The sequence below is a fragment of the Heloderma suspectum genome, chromosome 2 (genome assembly GCF_057233095.1).
Source record: "Heloderma suspectum isolate Gila_16-S chromosome 2, 16-S_ref, whole genome shotgun sequence".
NCBI classification, from domain to species: domain Eukaryota; kingdom Metazoa; phylum Chordata; class Lepidosauria; order Squamata; family Helodermatidae; genus Heloderma; species Heloderma suspectum.
The window spans coordinates 341,172,235-341,192,911 of NC_139459.1; the positions used below are offsets into that span (position 1 = coordinate 341,172,235).

Genomic DNA, 20,677 nt, shown 5'->3' on the forward strand with positions numbered 1-20,677 from the left:
CAGATCCCATCACCGAACGATTTCACACCGCTGTGTACCTCTTCCTTGGGAGCTACCGGAGCGTGAAGTGTTAAAGAAAAGTTGCCCCCTTTTCCTGCCAGGGCTCTGTTGCCTTTCAATAGCACATCAATACCTCAGGGTAGGTACAGCTTTCCAAACAAAGCATTGTCATCGCAGGAAAAGTTACACCTGCTGATTTTCTGCCCGAACTTTATTAGGCTGAGAGATTGTGTTCAACGGGCCTTACTACTAGGTGTGTATAGACGGGCAGCTTAAAATGCGAAAAGAAGTAATATAAAACGAACAACAACAGCTTCTGATTGTTTTCCTTTCCTCCCGGTGGTTGTCAGTCCTCATAAGGATGGAGGGAACCAGTTTAACTTTCTCCACTTAACATTAAGAAAAAAAGCAGAAGCTCCTACACCAGTAAAAGTGATAGCGGTTTGAAGTCTTCTGTCAGGACCGATCATAAAGGGGGCGTGGCCGAGTAAATCTATTCCTAGAAAAGGACTATATTGGTGTATTTGTCATTGCCTGTTTTTCAGAGTCCAATCAATATCAACACTTTGAATCGCAGATAGTTAATCCCCTCGTATCCCAAAAGATGGCCAGTATATAGGAAATGATTTGCTAGCCCATATATGTTGTGTTGCCTTATTAGAACCCAGGTTCTGGGTGACTAGTCTGATCAATCCCCAGCACCCGCCCTTTCAGTTGTCTGAAAAAACGTGACTCTTGCCTGATTGTGTGTGTGTGTGTCGAAATACCCATGTATCAACGTGGAATCATATGCAAATCTGGAATCAATTAGTAAAGGCAGCTTGCAATGCTAAGACAACTGAACAGAACTGGTATTCAGCTCTTTCAGCCACTGTCAACCGTCAAGAGAGGTACAATGGATGGATGCTCGGGTTGGGTCTAGGCTCTGGGGATAGTCCTAGCTCCAGAGATGGCATTGTTATGTTTATATCACTCTGTACTTCTAAATGCAGTTGGGGAAACCCTTTGTTGGGGCATTTACTATTAACTAAGAGTAGGGCAATATTTTTATTAGGCCAAGCAAAATGTCACAAAATATTGAGCAAGCTTTTGAATTCATAGAATTCTTCATCAGGTTGAATAGTATACAAAACAGGGGAGTGGAGGGAGAAGAGAAATCTAGCTTGATGCTGAAGCCACAACATGCCAGCCTTCTCACAGACCCAGCTTTGCTTCCTAACCAGTCCGATGAAGATCTCTGTGAACTGAAAAGCTTGCTCACTATTTTGTGACGTTTTGGCTGGTCCCAGTCTAAATAAAATATTACCCTATAGATTGTGTTCTCTTAGTTAACATAGAGCAACTGCAATCTATTTCCATGCTTCCAAACACTATCACAGAATAGAATTCCTAGTTTACCGATAAACATCAGGCAAAGAAATGAGGTGAATGAGAGACTCTGTTATTTATAACTAGTGAGTATAACCACCTTAGATTATGGTGGTAGATTCTGATTGGTCTATAAGAAGTGACCAATGAGAGTAGCACAAAGGTAAGTAACTGAAAACACATACACACTCTGGAGTTCATTTACGGTCAGTGGTAACAGAATTTAATAGCTGCAATCCTGCGCACACTTTCCTGGGACTAAGCCTCATTGAAAACAGTGGGACTTAATTCCATGTAGAATTGTACTTGTTGTTGTTCAGTCATTAAGTCGTGTCTGACTCTTCGTGACCCCATGGACCATAGCACGCCAGGCCTTCCTGTCCTGCGCTCTCTCCCGGAGTGTGCTCAAGTTCATATTCATTGCATTGGTGATGCTATCTAGCCATCTCATCCTCTGCCGTCCGCTTCTCCTTTTGCCTTCAGTCTTTCCCAGCATCAGGCTCTTTTCCAGAGAGTTTTCTCTTTGCATTAGGTGGCCAAAATATTGGAGCTTTAGCTTCAGTATCTGTCCTTCCAATGAGCACTCAGGGTTGATTTCCTTTAGGATGGACTGATTTGACCTCCTTGCAGTCCAGGGGACTCGTAAGAGTCTTCTCCAGCACCACAGTTTGAAGCCATCAATTCTTCAGCGCTCAGCCTTCCTTATAGTCCAGCTCTCACAGCCATACGTTGCTACTGGGAAAACCATAGCTTTGATGATACGAACCTTTGTCGGCAAGGTGATGTCTCTGCTTCTTACTATGCTGTCTAGGTTTGCCACAGCTTTCCTCCCAAGGAGCAAGCGTCTTTTAATTTCATGGCTACAGTCACCGTCTGCGGTGATCTTGGAGCCCAAGAAAGTAAAATCTGTCACTGCTTCCATTTCTTCCCCTTCTATATGCCAGGAAGTGATGGGGACAGATGCCATGATCTTCGTTTTTTTAATGTTGAGTTTCAAACCAGCTTTTGCACTCTCCTCTTTCACCCTCAACAAGAGGCTCTTTAGATCCTCTTCGCTTTCTGCCATTAGGGTGGTATCGTCTGCGTATCGGAGGTTGTTGATAATTCTCCCGGCAATCTTAATTCCGACCTGTGATTCATCCAACCCGGAGTTTCTCATGATGTACTCTGCATATAAGTTAAATAAGCAGGGTGACAATGTACAGCCTTGTCGTACTCCTTTCCCAATTTTGAACCAATCGGTTGTTCCATGTCCGGTTCTTACTGTTGCTTCTTGTCCCTCGTACAGGTTTCTCAGGAGACAGGTAAGGTGGTCTGGTACCCCCATCTCTTTCAGAATTTGCCACAGTTTGTTATGATCCACACAATCAAAGGCTTTAGCATAGTCAATGAAGCAGAAATAGGCCTTTTTCTGGAATTCTCTTGCTTTCTCCATGATGCAGCGAATGTTGGTGATTTGATCTCTAGTTCCTCTGCCTCTTCGAAACCCAGCTTGTATTTCCAGTAGTTCTCGGTTCACATGCTGCTGAAGCCTAGCTTGTAGGACTTTGAGCATAACCTTGCTGGCATGTGAAATGAGCGCAATTGTGTGCTAGTTTGAACACTCTTTAGCATTGCTTCTTTGGAATTGGAATGTGAACTGCACCTGATTTAACCGAGTTCAGATATATTAAAATTGATCTATGCGGCTGAACTATATCGGGTCTGTGGTGTCTGCATAATAAGCATTTTTGAGTATGGGATAAGCATGGGATCAGAAGTAAATCCCACTGTGTTCAATGGTGTTTGTTGTTGTTGTTCAGTCGTTAAGTCGTGTCTGACTCTTCATGACCCCATGGACCACAGCAAGACAGGCCTTCCTGTCCTCCGCTCTCTCCAGGAGTGTGCTCAAGTTCATTCAATGGTGTTTACTCCCTAGTAAATGTTCAGGATTGTAACCGAAATTATGTAAATATATTGTAACCATCTTCTGTATTTTTGTCTACTATAGAAATTCACAAATACCAATGTTCAATTTGCCTTCCTGATAGACCATTGACAATAAAGTAATTTGAAATGTTGTGCTAGGTTTCAGACCCGCAAAGAACTACTATTTAAATAGAATCAGATCAGACCCATTAAGTGCCATATTCTGCACACTCCTACCAGTGTTTAATTGGAAATGGAGTCCCACTGTGTTCAATGGGACTTACTCCCAGGGCAGTATATGTAGGACTGCAGTCTTAACATCTGTAACTAAAAATGTAAGGGTGGCAAAATGGAGGGATTCAAGTTCAGTAACTGGAAAGAAACACGACAAACTGACGCGTCTAATTGTTATCCTATACGCGCTTTCCTGGGTGACAACTCTCTTTTTATTTCTGCACATTATAATTGATTACATCTTTGACCTACGACGACTTGGGAATGCCTTGTACGACGTAACTTTCTTTGAAGCCGATAATCGGGGGAGGAGAAAAGGCGGGAAAACGAGAAGCGTTCGCTTGCTGTTCCCCACTTAGCCGCCAGGCGCTCAAGTGGCTCAAGCCCCCCCCCCCCCCGCGTTTCCCCCAAAGCCTGTGTTTCTTCAGCACCAGAAATCTACGTTTAGAGAGCATTACAAGGAATTGTCACCAGGAAATTGCACAGCAGATTTATGGCAGGACCCTGCGTGCTTTCATGCACAGGAAATTTCTAATCAAATGTTTTAACTGGAAATTGTACGAGCAGGAAAAACCTGCAAAATATTCCCAGTTCTCACCGGTACAGTAGAGTATGTTTAAAAACATAAGCGAAAATAAATATTTGCGTTAGAAGAACAGTAGGGAAAGATCAGTACTGGAATCAGAGTAATTGAACAGAGGAGCCCAGTTTTTGTTCTTTTTTCTTCTCTACAGGAATTCATTTTAAATTAATTCCAAAAAACACGGGGTGTTTTGACTGTTTTGATAATACTCTTCTCTTATTGGTTTAAATACGATCCTAATTTCTATTGGTTTATAATCGTCAACCAATCACAGTAGGAGAGACGCCATCAAGAAATGTATAAAAGACCTCCAGTCGAAGCGTCTTTCACTTTTGTTCGCTTTGGAAGAAGTCGGAAGATTGCAGAGATGTCTGGTCGTGGCAAGACAGGCGGGAAGGCACGAGCGAAGGCGAAGTCCCGCTCTTCCAGAGCAGGCCTACAATTTCCTGTGGGCCGAGTTCATAGACTCCTGCGGAAGGGGAATTACGCTGAGCGGATTGGAGGTGGTGCCCCGGTGTATTTGGCTGCTGTGCTCGAGTATCTTAGCGCGGAGATACTGGAGCTTGCCGGGAACGCAGCGAGGGACAATAAGAAGAGCCGAATCATCCCGCGCCACTTGCAGTTGGCGGTACGCAACGATGAAGAGCTGAACAAGTTGTTAGGTGGAGTTACTATTGCTCAGGGTGGCGTTTTGCCCAACATCCATGCTGTCTTGCTTCCCAAGAAGACGGAAGCTCTGCATAGCGCTGCCATCAGCAAGCCTACCACCAGCATGAGCAAGTCTTCCAAGGTGCCCAAAGTTGCAGTCAAGCCTATAGCTGCTCCTGTTGCCGTTCAGTGAGAAGATTTAACGGCTTGGCCCCAGGGGGGCAATACTAAGACCCAAAGGCTCTTTTCAGAGCCACTCACAGGCATTTTGGAAGAGCTGTTGCACTGACCTGGCTACCAAAATTAACTAAAAGATAAGGCACATAGTTTTGGCACACAAGTGCACTGCAACATTTGCTAGTGGTACACATTTGTTGAGTCATGTCCAACTCTTCGTGACCCCATGGACCACAGCTTGCCAGGCCCTCCTGTACTGTGTTCTCTCCCGGAGCGTGCTCAAGTCCATATTCACTGCATCCGTGATGCTATCTAGCCATCTCATCCTCTGACATCCCCTTCACCTTTGGCCTTCAGTCTTTCCCAGCATCAGGGTCTTTTCCAGGGAGTTTTCTCTTCGCATTAGGTGGCCAAAATATTGAGCTTCAGCTTCAGTCTCTGTCCTTCCAATGACCACTCAGGGTTGATTTCCTTTAGGATGGACTGATTTGACCTCCTTGCAGTCCAGGGCACTCGTAAGAGTCTTCTCCAGCACCACAGTTTGAAAGCATCGATACTTCAGCACTCAGCCTTCCTTACAAGGCAATACCTAGATAATGTTGTTCCTACAGTGGCCCAACCAACTGCCCATAGAAAACCTGCAAGCAAGATATGTGAGCAAATAGCCCTGTCTCACCCAAGTTCCCCAGCAACTGGTTTACATAGGCACTGTCTCTTGATACTGGAGGTAGCATATAGCTATCAGATCTAGTAGCTGTCAACATCCTCATCCTCCATGACTGGTCTGTCTGATGCACCTTGAAGTGATAACTAGCTTTGCAGCTGTACATTTGAAAAGCCTAAGAGAAGACATGCTTCTAGTGATCTCTCTTCTCCAAAAACTACACGAACAATTATCCAAGTTTGAGGCTGAAACAAAATGTTTAGGTTAACGAAGTGGCTTCCCAGATGATATTGGACTGTAACTCCCATCAGCCCTAGCCAGCCTAGCCACTGGTGAGGGATGATGCTAGCCTGCACCTCTCATGTTCCCCACCACTGGGTCAATGGCTTCTCAAGTTGTGGAAGTGAGCCTTCTGTTGCCCTGGGGTGAAATTGAGGCAAGACTGCTTCTCCCTTCAATGATTCACTTATGTTCCAGAGGGCCATTTGTCCTACACATTTACGTGTAGTGATGTTCCCCCGCCCCTGTGGTTGAGGGCATAAAAGGTGAGAACTTTGGGAACTATTTCAATGCTTTATTATTTTCAAGTTAAATAAATAAAAATTACAACTTTGAGATTAACAAGCTGTTGTGACAAACATTTAACTGGTAAGCTGCTTGAGTTTAAACAACATTCTTCCTCCCTCCCCGCAATACAATCAATAACCTTTCCCTCATGTTTATTGGTAACTGATGTCTACACTGGTTAGGTTCTGCTGTGCCTTTTAACAGCTGCTAATTTACCACCCCAAACATTCCTGCCACCTCCCTTACTGATACTAGTCCCTCTAGCAAGCCACCAATCCAAAGCAGACCCTGTGCTTCAAGGATGTAATTTTGCCTGAGCCCCCTCCTTCAACAGCATGAAGAATGGAAAAACACTCTCCCCAGCAAAAGCAGCTGGCACAAGAGTGGTGATCAAGTCATTGGAGATGGTGTCAAAAAACGCCACCCGCCCGCCCTTGTAGTCCACATAAACCCGGATTCTGCTGGTATCTTTGGAGAACAGCAGATGAGAACTTTCTGATTGTAGAGCCCAGATCCCCTCAGCCGGACTAATTCTGATTGCACCTTTCCTTTTGACAGATTCCTTAGCAACACCTACAGCCCAGTTTCCACCCTCAGCTGCTATCTCTACCTCCCAGTAATGCCTCCCTGAGGTAAACCCCTGAGAACCCAGCACAAAAGGCACAGAATCCAAGCCTTGAGGACTTGAGGCCGGATGGGAGATTAAAGGTCCATGCTTCACGCTCTTGCGATCCTCAGACAGTATTAGCTGTGCATACGCGGTAGCTGGATCCAGAGTCACATTTGCTTGTGGAAGAAGAGAGACAACTCATGTTAGTAGCAAGCACAGAGAGGCGAGACATTGCTGGCCTCAGGAGCATTCATGGGTGAGCTGCAGGTTAAGCAGACAGGCTCCTGACAGCATCTCAGGCTTTGTGGAGGCTAGTGGCTCCAATGTCACTGGGGTGGGGAATCCACTCCAGGTTTTAGTCAGAACTCTAGAGGACTGACTCCTTTAGAGCTCTGACTGAAACCCGGAGTGGATTTACCACCCCACTGACATTGGAGCCACCAGCCTCCACTGCTCAAATTGCACCAACTAAGTTGGTTGGTGTGAACTCCTGTGCAACAATTCAGCTTATCCCAGACATCCCAAACTTGGTGCCCTCCAGATGTTTTCGACTTCAACTACCATCAGCCCCAACCAGTATGTCCAGAAGTGCTAGGAATTGTAGCTCTAAAAATCTGGAGGGCACCGGTCTAGAAAAGGCTAGATTATCTGATTGTACTCAGATTAGGTCCACATGGGTCTAAATTTACAGTCTGGCCCCATGCAGAGCTACGCACTGAAATCGATGGATTTAAGTGTGCCTAACTGCATCAGGTCAGGCTGCATGGCTAATATCTGTTTAAATATATAAGCTGCTCTTAAAAAAATACTCCAACAGCCATTGGTGGTGCACAGTTTAAAGTATACAATATACATATAAAGCAATACCAAAAAAAAATCACATAAGAGTTAAACTCATGCACACATCCAAATTGGTGCAGTCATCTAACGCAGATGAATGGTGTGAGTTTTAGGACAAAGTACTTCATATGGCACATAGTTAAACTATGGAATTCACTGCCACAAAATGTGATGATGGCCACTAACTTAGACAGCTTAAAAAGGGGATTAGACCAATGTATACAGGATAAGGCTTGCAATCCTATACACTTTCAATGGGACTTACTTCCAAGTAGACATGTATAGGATTGCACTGTACGACTATCAATGGTTATATGGGATTTCTGTATTTGGAGGGAGTATGACACTGAATGCTATTGGCTAGGTAACAGCAGCAGGAGAGGGCTACAGCTCTCATGTCCTTACTTGTGGGCTTCCCAGAGGCATCTGGTTGGCCACTGTGAAGAAACAGGATGCTGGTCTAGTTTAAGAGTGCTGTTCGATTAACAAATATCATGGGTGTCTATTGGACAGCACCCATGTCATCACTAATGCAAGCAACTTACCTCTCTACAGGTGGTGCCATTGTTTGTTTTTATTTTTGAAGTACACACACACACACACACTTTTACTGTAAAACTATATGAACACTATGAGAACACTCATATAGCCCTTTTACCTCCCACCAGCACCCTTAGTTAACAGGCTGTTTCCATGTGCCCAATCCAGCCCATTACATGTAAGGTTTGCAGCCTGTAGCTGTGTCTTAGTTTAGTGTGAGAGGTTCGGTACACCATACAGATAAGCATTTTATCACGCACTGTTTCCCTTGGTGCAAACTGCGGTTAAGGACACAGGTATGGATGCAGTCTGAAAAATTGGCAGCCTTAATAATATGCAGAAAGGGTTTAAGTCTACTGCTGCTGGAGTGGGGCTAGCATCACAACACTAAAGGAAAGTCGGGGTTTTGTTTTTGAAGTGTTTGGATAAAATCTAACACAGCAATCCTAAACATGTTTACTCAAAATCAAATCCCACAGTATTCAATAAGGACTATTCCCAGATTAAGTGTAGATAGGACTGCAGCTGTAGCTTCTTTCTCCTACTCTAGAGAAACTGGGAACAACTTGAAGTTCTGATCCATTAAAAAAATTAGAAAATTAAGTGGTTCTGACACTCTTGCTCCCTCATATTTCAGTCCCAGATATATACCTCTTTCCACCTTTGGTTTCAATGGCAACGTCTCTGGAGGAAGAAAGAGAAGAGAGACACGGATCATTTTCTTCTTTAAGTTGTACTTTCCTACTGCTGGTACTCAAGTTACTAAAGATAGGACAAAATCGACTCTCAAATACAGCAGATCAGGTTTCCAGCTATTACTAAATATATGAACACACCTACACAACTCAGTGTTCCACCTGTACAAGTAGCTCAGAACAGTCCTGGGCTTGCAGCTCAGACCACAGCCCAGAATGGAATCAGAACACAAACATCAAAAGCTCTGCCTGACCTGAGCAGAGCTGGTTCATCAAAGAAGTTTCTAACCCTCATTTGAGAAGTAGTGAAGTCAAAAAGGGGCCTTCAGCTGTGCCTTGCATAGCTCCACCTCCTAGAAAGCGTTTCTTCATCTTGTCCGTCGCCTGAGCCCTAGACAGCACTGCAAGAGGAAAGGATGGGAACCGGGAGGGAGCAGAGCTCCATGCATGCAGAAGTTCCATCCCTGGCAAATCCAGATTGGTAAGAGGTGATGGGAAAGAACTTGGAGAGCCGCTGCCCATCAGAAGAGTGAGCTGGATGGAGAAGAGACTGACCTGGTATAAAGCAGCTTCTTATGCTCGTCCTCAATTTTGCATAGAAAGGCTGGTAGGACCCCCTTGGTGCCACACAGGTGGTAGCTGCAGCAGGAACTGCAGAAGCTGAACGAGCAAACGAGCTGTCTGCATTTTCTTCCATATCTAAACCCATATCTAAGCCAGCGTGTGGGGGGGGGGAATGGATGCTCCTCCAGGTGTTCTGGCCTGCAACTTCTGTCAGCCCTCACCATTGGCTGTGCTGGCTGGGGCTGATGGGAGTTGTTGGCTAAAATGTCTGGAGGCCCCAAACAGAAGAGAAAATATTTTCAGGTGCCTGAAAAAAACTTTTATTATGCCCAACATGTTTCAGAAAGGACTTTCCTTTCTTAGGGGCCACATATCTTTCTCCAAATGCATCACAAAGAATCTTTCCAATGCTTCTTCTGTCTTACTATGCTCAGAACAGGCACCCAGGAGAGCTGCTCTTCCGTCTTCCGCACAGCCGTTAAGGGCGCAGAGCAGTGGTGCCCAGAACTTCAAGGGAGACAACCAGGGCCCCCTCCTGGGAATGCGAAGGAGAGCTCCCAAATCAAGCAGGCCTGGCTTACCACAATTTGAAGTAAAACACATGACCGTCTAAAGAGGAGGAAGAGGCATTAGGTCCAGACTCTAGAATTACCTAACTTACCACTGGTGTTGGAATCCTAACCTCTGTCATCTCTACACTACACATTTGAACATTTTTATTTTGCTCATTTAAAATATTTTAATAGCACAGTTCAAAGAGATTCCACAGCAATTCACTGGTAAGGCAATGGCTAAGTTAATAAAACCGAAATTATATAAAAATAAAAGCCACAGATTAAAAAAAACACATAGTATTTTAAGTGACAGCAGTAGTCTATCACTTAGATTTAATGCACTTGTAAATGCCAAGGCTCCATCCAAGGAAGCTCTGAGTCATAAGTGTGCAAGGGCATTGATAATACTTATGGTTATGGTTGTTTGCTTTTGAGATTGTTTGTTTGAAGTTGTTTTAGATATGTTTCTTTTGTGTATATTGTCTGTTCATGATTTTTATGTAAATTGTTCTTTAATCTCTGTATATTGTATGTTTAATGTTTTTAATCTTTGTAGACTACCCAGAGAGCTTCAGCTATTGGGTGGTATACAAATGTAATAAATAAATCTGTTAAGAAGTAACCAGCCCACTTTGAGAACTTATTATGGCATACATTTATTTATTAGTCATCCATTCAACCTAGCCCTCTAGGTGACATACAACAATTTAGTCAAACATTAAAACATGACCACAATACAATAAAACATCAAATAAAATATAATACAAGATCAACACAAAAACTACAAGTATGTATAAAGAGCTGAAATAATCCCAGAGGGATAAAAATAAAGTAATTGACACTGCAGGAGTAGAAAATAATATCAGCTTTAAAATAGCTGATACAGCGCATCGAAGATGTTAAAAGGGCTGAGTGAAGAAAAAGGTCTTTGGCACTGAAAAGATGCAGTGACTGGCACTGAAAAGATGCACCAAGCAGGCCTCTCTAGGGAGCATGTTCCACAGCTGGGGGCCACCACTGAAAAGGCCCTCTCTCTCATTGCCCCCTCCATACTTCAGAGGGAGGGGGCACACCCATCATAAGCTTTTGTGGGCCAGGTTTAAGTGGGCTCCATGAAAGCTTATGCCACAATAAATGTTAGTTTTTACAGTGTGACTCAGTGGTCTCTCCTTAGTATTATCCATTGGAGAGGTTTTACCTGTGCATTTTCTCAGGGTATCTTGCAGAAAAAGGCTTCTTATGGAGAGATCCCACAGCTTCTCTTTCAGCTCACGCAAAACACACTCAGGAGCTTGAAATGTCTCTGCCTCACATCTAGAGACAACAAACAAGCAAGCAAGCTACAGTATCTGCCAGCAAAAGTCAAGGGAGGGAAACAGCAGGGAAGAGATGGGGTGGGGGGAGGCATTTTCATCATCAGGTGTATATCCTACTTCTTGAGTTAGAGTAGCTTCAGGGAAACATGTATTTTCCCATAAAAGTGCATTCTGCTGGGAGCTGTAAAATTTGTTTGCAGCATGAACACTAATCACACATGTTTTAATATGTGTTCGGTGGTATCTTTCTCAGCGCAGATCCTGCACTGAGCAGGGAGATAGAGTAGGTGACCTCCGAGGTCCCTTCCATGGTTTCACAGGATTGTCAATGTAATGAAGCGGTTAAGGGCATAGGGACATATACCTTCTACCCAGTCAGACCATTGGTTCGTTTAGCTCAGTGCGCAGCTGTTACGTGATATGAAGATAACAGTAGCGGCCTTCACGGTAGGATTGTCGTTAACAATTGGTATATGCAAGTATTCAAAGGACTTGACATACTAAGAAGTACTGCTTAAATATTGCAGGCTTCACCTCTGCACTAGATCCCAGTTAACAGGGCCGAGTTGAAACCAAAACAATCAAGGTTTGTGATCGACTCCAACCGTGCAGCCAGTGTCTTTTTGCCATTGGCCCAGGACAACAACGAAGAAGCCTTGCTATTTTCATATTGTGATTTCATCTCATTGTATGCACTGACATACAATATGGGGGTCGGGGGAGATATGGTGGGTGAGGGGAGAGAGAGGAGAAGGAGAGGAGCAAGACAGAGAAGGAGATTACATACTTGCGCACTGTCTGTTTGATGTCCTGGAAAGAGAAACAGAAGAGAAAGATGTCAGTCTCAAGAGAGATTTAATTTGATGAGAGGAAAACGCCCCCATAAACACACTTACAGACCATCTGTGTGCCACACAATTGGCACGTCATTGAAGCGGCAGGTAGATATGTTGAAAACAACAACTGCTGCTCTATTTTGTAATAAGCCAAGGAATTCAATTAACATTTTAAATAATCCACTTTGCCTGTGTGGCTGGCTGGCTGGAGAACAAGCAGAAAGGAACAGCAAGGCAAGCAACCATACATCATGGTAAATCAAGGAAACCCTTGCCAGCCAGTCACCTCAGTTTCCCTACTGTAATTGAACAGGTGTTCTGGGACAAAACAGGAGACTCTCACAAGCGAGACCTCTTTCAATTATGATTTCTATGAAAAGTGAAACATTTGTGAAAAGTTTTTTTTAAAAAAACTAAATTATATTACATGGCAATCAATAAGCAAACTCACAAAAAATATATATTTTGAATTTTTCAACTGATGCACCTGCATAAAATTTTTACTATGGCTGAGACAGGCCCGTATAGGTGTTAAGCAACAGCTGATTCCAGACTGGGGCTACAAGAGAAACACCCGCACCTACTTTTCTCCAACTTCACCTCCAGAATCAGAGGAACATCAACCAAGCAGACCCTATGTCTTAATCATATTGGAAAGGGGATCATATGGGAGAAGAACATATTAAATAACCCACCCTGCAGATAATCTTGCGCTGCGTAACCAAAATGTGAAGTGGAGTTCACAGTGAATCAACACGGATTCACTGCCAAGAAAAATTAACTCCAGGCAAAGGAGGCCAAGCAACCGTGAGTAACATTTTTAGGACACACCCCAGTCTCCATGCCCCACTCTTCGCATCTCCAGAAGGAAGCAAGATGCTTTGGAAACTCACAGGACCTGGCCCTCTCAGGCACTTCCAGCCCTCTCACCCGTAGAAATTCGCAAGCAGGCAGTTTACACAGTTTCGCTATCTCATCAATCTGCTCTTCGATACAGGAGCCTCTCTCACAGAGCTTGATCAGTTCACGATCAAAGTCCGTCTCTATCAACGTAGCAAGTGCTGTTGCGTCCGCCTGCAGCTCCCTCATCTGTTGACCAAGCTGCTTGTATTCAAGTGCCACCTTCTGGGCTCCATCTTCCATACATTTCTGAGAGAGAGAGAGAGAGAGAAAAGGCCCAACCCGGAAAAAAGAGCACAAGTTATATATACCTGTCATTTCTACATAAGATTCTCAAAGTGGCTAATAAACCGCATGTAAAGAAGTCTAACACATGAAGCTGATTAAAATCACAATAAATAGCAGCAGGCCAGAATGGAGACACGATTGGTCGAAGACCAAACGTTTGCATTGAATTGGACCCTATTATGCGGTGGCTTAGTGGTTAAGACGCTGAACTGCAGACTGGAAGGTCGGCAGGTCAGCAGTTCGAGACCCGAGTGCTGCGTGGCGGAGTGAGCTCCCGTCTTCATTCCCAGCTTCTGCCAACCTAGCAGTTCGAAAGCAAGAAATTGCAAGTAGATAAATAGGTACCGCCTCGGCGGGAAAGGTAACAGCGTTCCGTGCACCTCGGTGTTCAGTCATGCCGGCCACATGACCACGGAAGTGTCTTCGGACAGCGCTGGCTCTTCGGCTTAGAAACGGGGATGAGCACCGCACCCTAGAGTCAGACACGACTGGTTGGGGACACCTTTACCTTTACAACAAAGTTGTTGTGTATTAAACAGAATCATTATGAATTTGGTAACAAGAGTTCAAAATCGTTAGCAATTTGGGATGTTAAAAGCCCCCTACCCCAACCCCCACACCTACTCTAGAGTAAAAGTGAAAAAGCTGTAGCTGCTAGGCACACATGTAAAGTAATGTTTGTTTTGGCCCCCAGATGTAGTGGGGAGGGCTAAAAAAAACACATACTGTAGAGTGACCACACATCTGAGATCAGAGGGGAAAGGGTTTCTGGCTCACAGGCTGTGACACCTCCAGCAAGCACGTGTGTCCTATACTTGTTAGAAATCAAAATGGGGCAAGTTGGAAGAATAGCAACGGAGGCACAACCACAATGCACTGTTATGGTGTGTCACGATCTCACAAGTGGCCTGGGCCATGTTCCATTGAGACACACCCTAACTTCAGGTCACAAAGCCTTGGGCCTAAATAGGATAAACTGATGCAGCCTATGATGCAACAGCGAGCATGCTGGATCTGAACGCGGGAAGCTGGCTGCTGCTTTATATGCTGTTTGATTTATAGATGGGTTCATTGTGTGTTACGTTGGGCCTATTTGATGGAAAAGCAGGGTATAAATGTAGTAAAAATAAAAACCTGGGTTCAACATGGCTGAGTCTGCTATGGAGATTCCTGGGTGGGCCATATCAAGTCACCATATTTGGGGGGTGGGGGCACAAGAGAAAGAGACAGGAAGGAAGGCAGTCAATGGTGAAAACCCTTTGATTACCAATCACCTCAGTTTCCCTATTGCAATGGTTGAGCAGTGTTGTTTGGGGCAGGCACAAGATAACTGACACTTGTTCAAATTAGGATTGTATTAATAAAAAAACTTTTATAGAAATACCTGGGCACAGAAGTGTGTGCCCGTGATGGGAGAAGCGTGTGTATAGTATTGTGGTAAGAAGGCAAAAGGCCACTAGGTTCGGTTCGTTGGCTAGCTGATGGTCCAATAAATCAACTAGACACAGGTAAGCTTCTGGATCAGACACGTGTTTATTACGAGGCTCACAGGCACTCTGTCAGCAAACGGGCAGAAAGCCCTGAATGTTCAGCAGGGCAGGCTTTTATACAGTGAAATACATCACATATAGGGAAGGACTCTAGCCATGCTCTACTAGACACATTCCTTGGAGGCATACACACACACTGTTACCTGGAACAGAGCTGAATGTTTTCTCCCTAGACAGGGTGGACGTTTGCCAGGTGCTGGTACAGAGTACAGTGCTTATCAGCAATTCCCCGGGGGAGGAATCCATACTCCCTAACAATTCTCAGAGCAAACTGCTGACAGGCTATGATCTGTTTACAGACTGAGGGGCCAAGACAGGGTGAACTGGCAAACAAAGACTTAACACAAATGCAAGCATCTGTTGGCCATCTTATGCAGATGCCAATGGCATTCTTATATCTGCATTGCCACTCTAGCGTACACACAACACATTAGGGGTGAAGTTAAAGGATTCTTTCCACAGTACTCCCATGCAAACTCCCTGGCAACTTTGAAATGCACTCATATAATCATAGAATAGTAGGGTTGGAAGGGGCCTACAAGACCATCGAGTCCAACCGCCTGCTCAGTGTAGGAATCCAAGTCAGACCATCCCTGACAGAGGGCTGTCCAGCCTCGTCTTGAACGCCTCCAGTGTGGGAGAGCCCACCACCTCCCTCAGTCATTGGTTCCATTGTCGTATTGTTCTAACAGTCACGACGTTTTTTCCTGATTTTCAGCCGGAATCTGGCTTCCTGTAACTTGAGCCCATTATTCCGTGTCCTGCACTCTGGGATGATCGAGAAGAGATGCTGGCCTTCCTCTCTGTGGCAACCTTTCAAGGACTTGAAGAGTGCTATCATGTCTCCCCTCAGTCTTCTCTTCTCAAGGCTAAACATGCCCAGTTCTTTCAGTCTCTCCTCACAGGGCTTTGTTTCCAGTCCCCTGATCATCCTTGTTACCCTCCTCTGAACCCCCTCCAGCTTGTCTGCATCCTTCTTAAAGTCTGGTGCCCCCCTAAACACATATACATACACACACACACACACACACACACTTAGAAGGCCGTACCACTAGGCTGCGCCTTAGCTCCCCCAGATCAGAGAAACACTTCAAAACTGCTTCTTGCTGCTGCTTCTTAACTTCCAGCAGGGTGTGGATTTCATCCTGAAATAAGAGATACTGAGATTCAGTTCAGTTTTTTCAAAAGAATGCAAGGGGATGGCCAGAATGCTGCATTTAGACCTACCAGAACCAGCTCTATGTTACATCTTAGCTGTTCCTGCTTCCAGTAAGCTGCTGCTGTTGCAAGGAGAAAGGTTGTAGGGTTGCCAACTGCTCTAACCTGGCCCGCTCTTGCACCTTTACCAGGGTTTGATACACAGGAAGAAGCAGACAAAGCATCACGGCCTATCGATTCCTACCCAGAATGCTGCTAAAGGCACAGGAGCAGAGGTCAACCAAAATGTTGGCAACCCTAAGAGGCTAGCCCAGGGGAGGAATCACTGGAGACTGATCTTAATTGGAGTCCTCACTCTAGCCTCTGAGGCCTAACCTACACAGATAAGGAACTTTGTGATTGGGTCTCCTGACATGCTTGGGGTTTTATTTTTAAAAGTGGTGCCCAGGGTGCTCCAATTTAGGGAAGGTACCATAGTTCAGACATATGTTTTGCACTCAGAAGCTCCTCCCAGATTCCGTCCTTGACATCTCCTATTAAAAAGGGGTGGGAACCTCTTTCAGCCCAAGGATCGAACTCAGCTTTGGACAGACTTTAGGGGGCCACATTCCAGTGGTGGGTGGGGCTGAAAGCAAAGGGGTGGAGCCAAAAGCAGAACCAATGGGGCCAAAATACAAACCACACTAGCACGTTGTAGCTTATTGCCAGCAGCTAAGCCTTCGGAGAGGCATTTCAACTTTTTAGAACCAGGGAAAAATGTGCCAAAGCTAGGAATACACCAAATCATTGGTGGTTGGGGCAAAGGAGGTGGACCCAGGGGAAGGGGGCATGGCCATCTGGGGTACCCCAGAGGTCCAGATCTGGATCCTAGGAGGACTGGATTTGGTCTCCCAAGCTTGAGGTTCACCCCCCTGCATTAAAAGGACCAGGTAGAGCTGGTGATGTTCTGACGTCTGCCTCAGGGGCCCTGAAGAGCAGTTGCCAGTGGGTGCAGGCAATACAGAACACCCTGCTCCTGCTCCCACCTCCTAAGAAGGGCATCACGTGCCTCCATTCAGGCTGGAGCATCAAGGACCCTACCCTACATCTGCAGATTTTTTGTAACAATGCAGCTTTTGCAGCATCATTGCATTCAAGCAAACAAAAGAACATCACACAGTACATAAGTTAGAGCTGTGTGCAAATGGTCTCTTGAAATTCTCCACCTTACTTGTGGGCAGAGAGATCTGGGAAACAATTTCACTGAAGTTCTCCAGAGGGAGGAGAAATTCTCAACTGTTTCTCCCAGGTAGGGCTCCCCATTGGCAGGGCTTGTAGCACAGCTTCTGTCTTCTTTGGTAAGGGTTTGGGCGGTTTTCGTGCTGCAACAGCATCAGCTGTCTTGGCAGGTCGGGCCCCAGTTTACATCCACCACAATGAAGGTGGGGGTAGTGTTGTGCCTAGCTCCAGGGACGAGGTGGAGTTAGTGCTCTGCCAAAATTTGTCTTTCAATTTCCTGAAAGTTTTCTCCCCGCAAGCCCCCATGAAAGAGGCTTCCGTTGTTTTGCCTCATTCAGGATGTTTTATAATTGATTTTGTGGCGTTTTTGAGCTTACCAAATCACAGCTAGCCTCCCAACCAGCCTGCACATCCTGATCTGAAAAAGCCCAATGGAAGGAATTACCTCATGGTGCCTTAAACTGGGCTTTAACTGAAGCATAGGAAACTGAGGAGGCCACAGGCAGCCAGAGAGATGATTGTACAGTGAAAAACAGGACACTTGTGCTCACTCCCCGGCCACCTCTTAAGTAAGGTAAGCCCAAGAAACCCAAACCCGACTCATGAGAATTTCTCTGAAATTTCTTCACTACTGAATTTCTTTTCGAGAGCAATTTCTCTTCTATCAAATTGAATGAGAACAGTCGAAAAAATGTGGGATAAATTTTCGGCACAGCATTAATATAAATGATCCCTTAGCAAGGATTTATGAAAGCAGCCTTCCCCAACCTGGTGCCCTCCAGATGTGTTGGGCGACCTCCCATCATCCATATCTTGGGATGAGGGAAGTTGTAGTCCAAAGCAACCAGATGGCATTGGGTTGGGGTAGGCTTATACTAGAGTAATCCCATCATACCTTGGACGCCTGGGCAGCATCTTCTACGGGAGCAACCGGGTGACCCATGTGAGCACTGGATTCGACACACGCCAAGCAGAGCAACTCTTGGTCCTCTGTGCAGAAGAGCCTCACCGGCTTCTGGTGCAACTCACACAGGCCAGTCACCTTCACCATCTCCACATCCCGTAACCGGAACTGTTTGATGAGCCTCAAGATGTTCCTCAACTGCCTGTTTGGTCTGATTTTGGCATCAACAAAACTCTGCCTGCATTCTGGACAGCATATGTTGCTTTCAGTGCCTTGCCAGCACTGGGTGATACAGGCATTACAGAAGTTATGGCCACAGTCTAAAATCATTGGCTCTTTAAACAACTCCAAGCAGATGGGGCACGTTGCTTCATCCCGAATGCATTCCACTGCCTTCCCCACATCCATTATGCCTGCATAAGAACAAGGGGTTTCTCAGCTGCCCTTTTTATAGGTCTTCCCCTTTGCTCAATGGAGACAATCTGCGACAATTGCTCCCCTCAGCCAATGAGAAGCCAAGCAATCCCGTGCAGGCACCTCCTTCCATATCTGATTGACTCATCCAAGGAGGAAGCCAAGGCCTTGCCCCGTTGAATGGCTCTCGCTCCTCCTTCTCCCTCTGGTTTAATTTTCATCAGCATCACCTTGCTTGCAATTTGGGCCTTGCAGATTCATATTGGGTGGTGGGAAAGGTCTTAAGAAGAGAGAGCTAGGAGTAGGATTGTATTTGCCCTTGCTGTGTCCTGGGCATCATCCCCACGTAGAGATGTTGATAGCAACACATGCATAAGTATGTGGGAATCAGTGTAGCCAGACAGGGCCGGTTAACAATGCTGCTGCTAAGTAGTCCACAGAACAGGGCCCTAGCCCAGTGGAGGCACCGCTGCGCTTGATCATCACTAATTTTCCAGTATGACATTTCTGTCTATCTTGCCTCCCGCACTTGGGTTCCTTGCCGGTCAAATAGGGTTGCCTTCTTTTTAAGTGGCCCTGCTCTTGTGCCCTTAACAGTAGAAATGTAGCAGGCAATGCTTGGTGGGAAATGCTTTACCAGCAACGTTTGGGTGTGTCAGGCTGCTGTTAAAGGCACAGGACCTTGGCCAGTAAGAAAGAAAAGTGGCAACCTTAAATAAAGAACATTGACTAGTCCAGGGGCAGGGAACCTGTGGCCCTCCATATGTTGTCCAACTTCCATCAGTCCCAACCAACATGGCTGGTGATCAGGGATGATGGCAGCTGTAGTCCAACACTCTGTGTGTGTGGGGGAGGGGGAATGTCTATCTGTGCCAGTAACCACTGTGAACCTGGATCTCTGCACCCCTGCTTGAAAGGAAAGTCCCACCATGACCCTTGAGAGGGCCATTGGGACTACTGTCCTGTGGGTACCATAAGAACACAAGAACATCCCTGCTGGATCGGAGCAAGAGATCCATTTTGTCCAGCATCCTGCTTCCCACCTAGGTCAGCCTGTTGCCTTGAGGAAGCCCACGAACAAGGCATGAAGACAATAGCCCCCTAGCAATTGGTACTCAGATGGCATAGTTACTGCCTAAACACAGACATTCCACATAGCCTTTTGTCTATGACCACTTGCTAAGGCTCTGTAATATCATAATGTCTTTACAGAAATCAACCACACTTGGGATACTGTGTATAGTTCTGGTCATCGCACCTCTAAAAGAATACTATAGGGCTGGAAAAAGTGCAGAAAAAGGCAACCAAGATGATTGGGCGGGGGTGAGCATCTCCCTTGTAAGGAAAGATTACAATGTTTGGGGCTATTTTGTTTAGGAAAAAAAGGGAAGTAAAGGAAGACATGACAGAGGTGTATACAGTTATGTATGGTGTGGAGAAAGTGAATAGGAAGGAGTTTTCTCTCTCTCATAATACAAGAACGTGGGGTCATCTGGTGAAGAAGCCAAATAGTGAGATTCAGGGCAGTTCAAAGGAAGTACTTCTTCACACAGAACACAAGCAAATAATGTAATTTGCTACCAGTTATGATGATGGCCACCAAAGGAGACAGCTTTAAAAGGGAATTAGACAAGTTCATAGAAGAGAAGGCTATCAGTGGCTACTAGTCCTGATGGTTATATGCTACCTCCAGTATCTGAGACAGTACGCCTCTGTATTCCAGTTGCAAATCATGTTTTGCTTATGGGCTTCCCACAGGTAGCTGGTTGGCCACTGTGTTTCCAGGATGCCAGACTAGATAGGACTTTGGTCTGATTCAGCAGGGTTCTTCTTAACATTATTTAACGCTAAAGCTGAGAATGAGCTGAGGTTAGCGAGGGATGCTAAAAACAACAAAAAGGCTTTCTTCAGCTATGTGCATAGTAAAAGGCAGAGGAAAGAAATGGTGGTTCAGCTATTAAATAAGGATGGAAAAATGATAACAGATGACAAAGAAAAGGCAGAGGTGCTCAATTCCTACTTTGGCTCAGTCTTCTCCCAAAAGAGGGTCTATGACCCCCCTGGCAAAGGCGAAGTACAGGCTGAAGGGGCAGGATTGCAGCTTGAGATCGATAGGAACACCTAATGACTTTGAATGAGTT

At 45.3% G+C, this 20,677-nt stretch overlaps 3 protein-coding genes across 4 annotated transcripts in view; 2 read left to right on the top strand and 1 right to left on the bottom strand.

Annotated features, from left to right (window-relative positions):
• The window catches only part of LOC146355225 (zinc finger protein RFP-like), a 35,925-nt gene extending 31,537 nt beyond the window's left edge, over window positions 1-4,388 (top strand). Inside the window, exon 10 of one of the 2 annotated variants that reach the window (XM_084830307.1) lies at window positions 4-4,388. In XM_084830307.1, coding sequence (XP_084686433.1) covers window positions 4-196 — 193 coding nt within the window. In that variant the 3' untranslated portion in view covers window positions 197-4,388. The remainder of the gene's footprint in view (window positions 1-3) is intronic. The other variant, XM_084830308.1, reaches the window with a different exon arrangement.
• Window positions 73-11,165, top strand: LOC146355226 (histone H2A-like). Its single transcript, XM_084830380.1, has 2 exons — window positions 73-139; window positions 4,368-11,165. Exon 2 carries the CDS (start codon window positions 4,389-4,391, stop codon window positions 4,932-4,934), a length of 546 nt encoding a protein of 181 aa, XP_084686506.1. The 5' UTR covers window positions 73-139; window positions 4,368-4,388; the 3' UTR covers window positions 4,935-11,165.
• Window positions 6,148-19,425, bottom strand: LOC146355227 (E3 ubiquitin-protein ligase TRIM11-like). The gene is made up of 7 exons (XM_084829860.1): window positions 18,114-19,425; window positions 15,892-15,987; window positions 14,677-14,848; window positions 12,936-13,324; window positions 12,056-12,078; window positions 11,151-11,266; window positions 6,148-6,935 (listed from the first exon to the last, which is right to left on the bottom strand). The coding sequence occupies exons 1-7, from the start codon at window positions 18,528-18,530 to the stop codon at window positions 6,445-6,447; spliced, it is 1,704 nt and encodes a 567-aa protein (XP_084685986.1). The 5' UTR covers window positions 18,531-19,425; the 3' UTR covers window positions 6,148-6,444.
• Window positions 19,426-20,677: the final 1,252 nt, after the last annotated feature.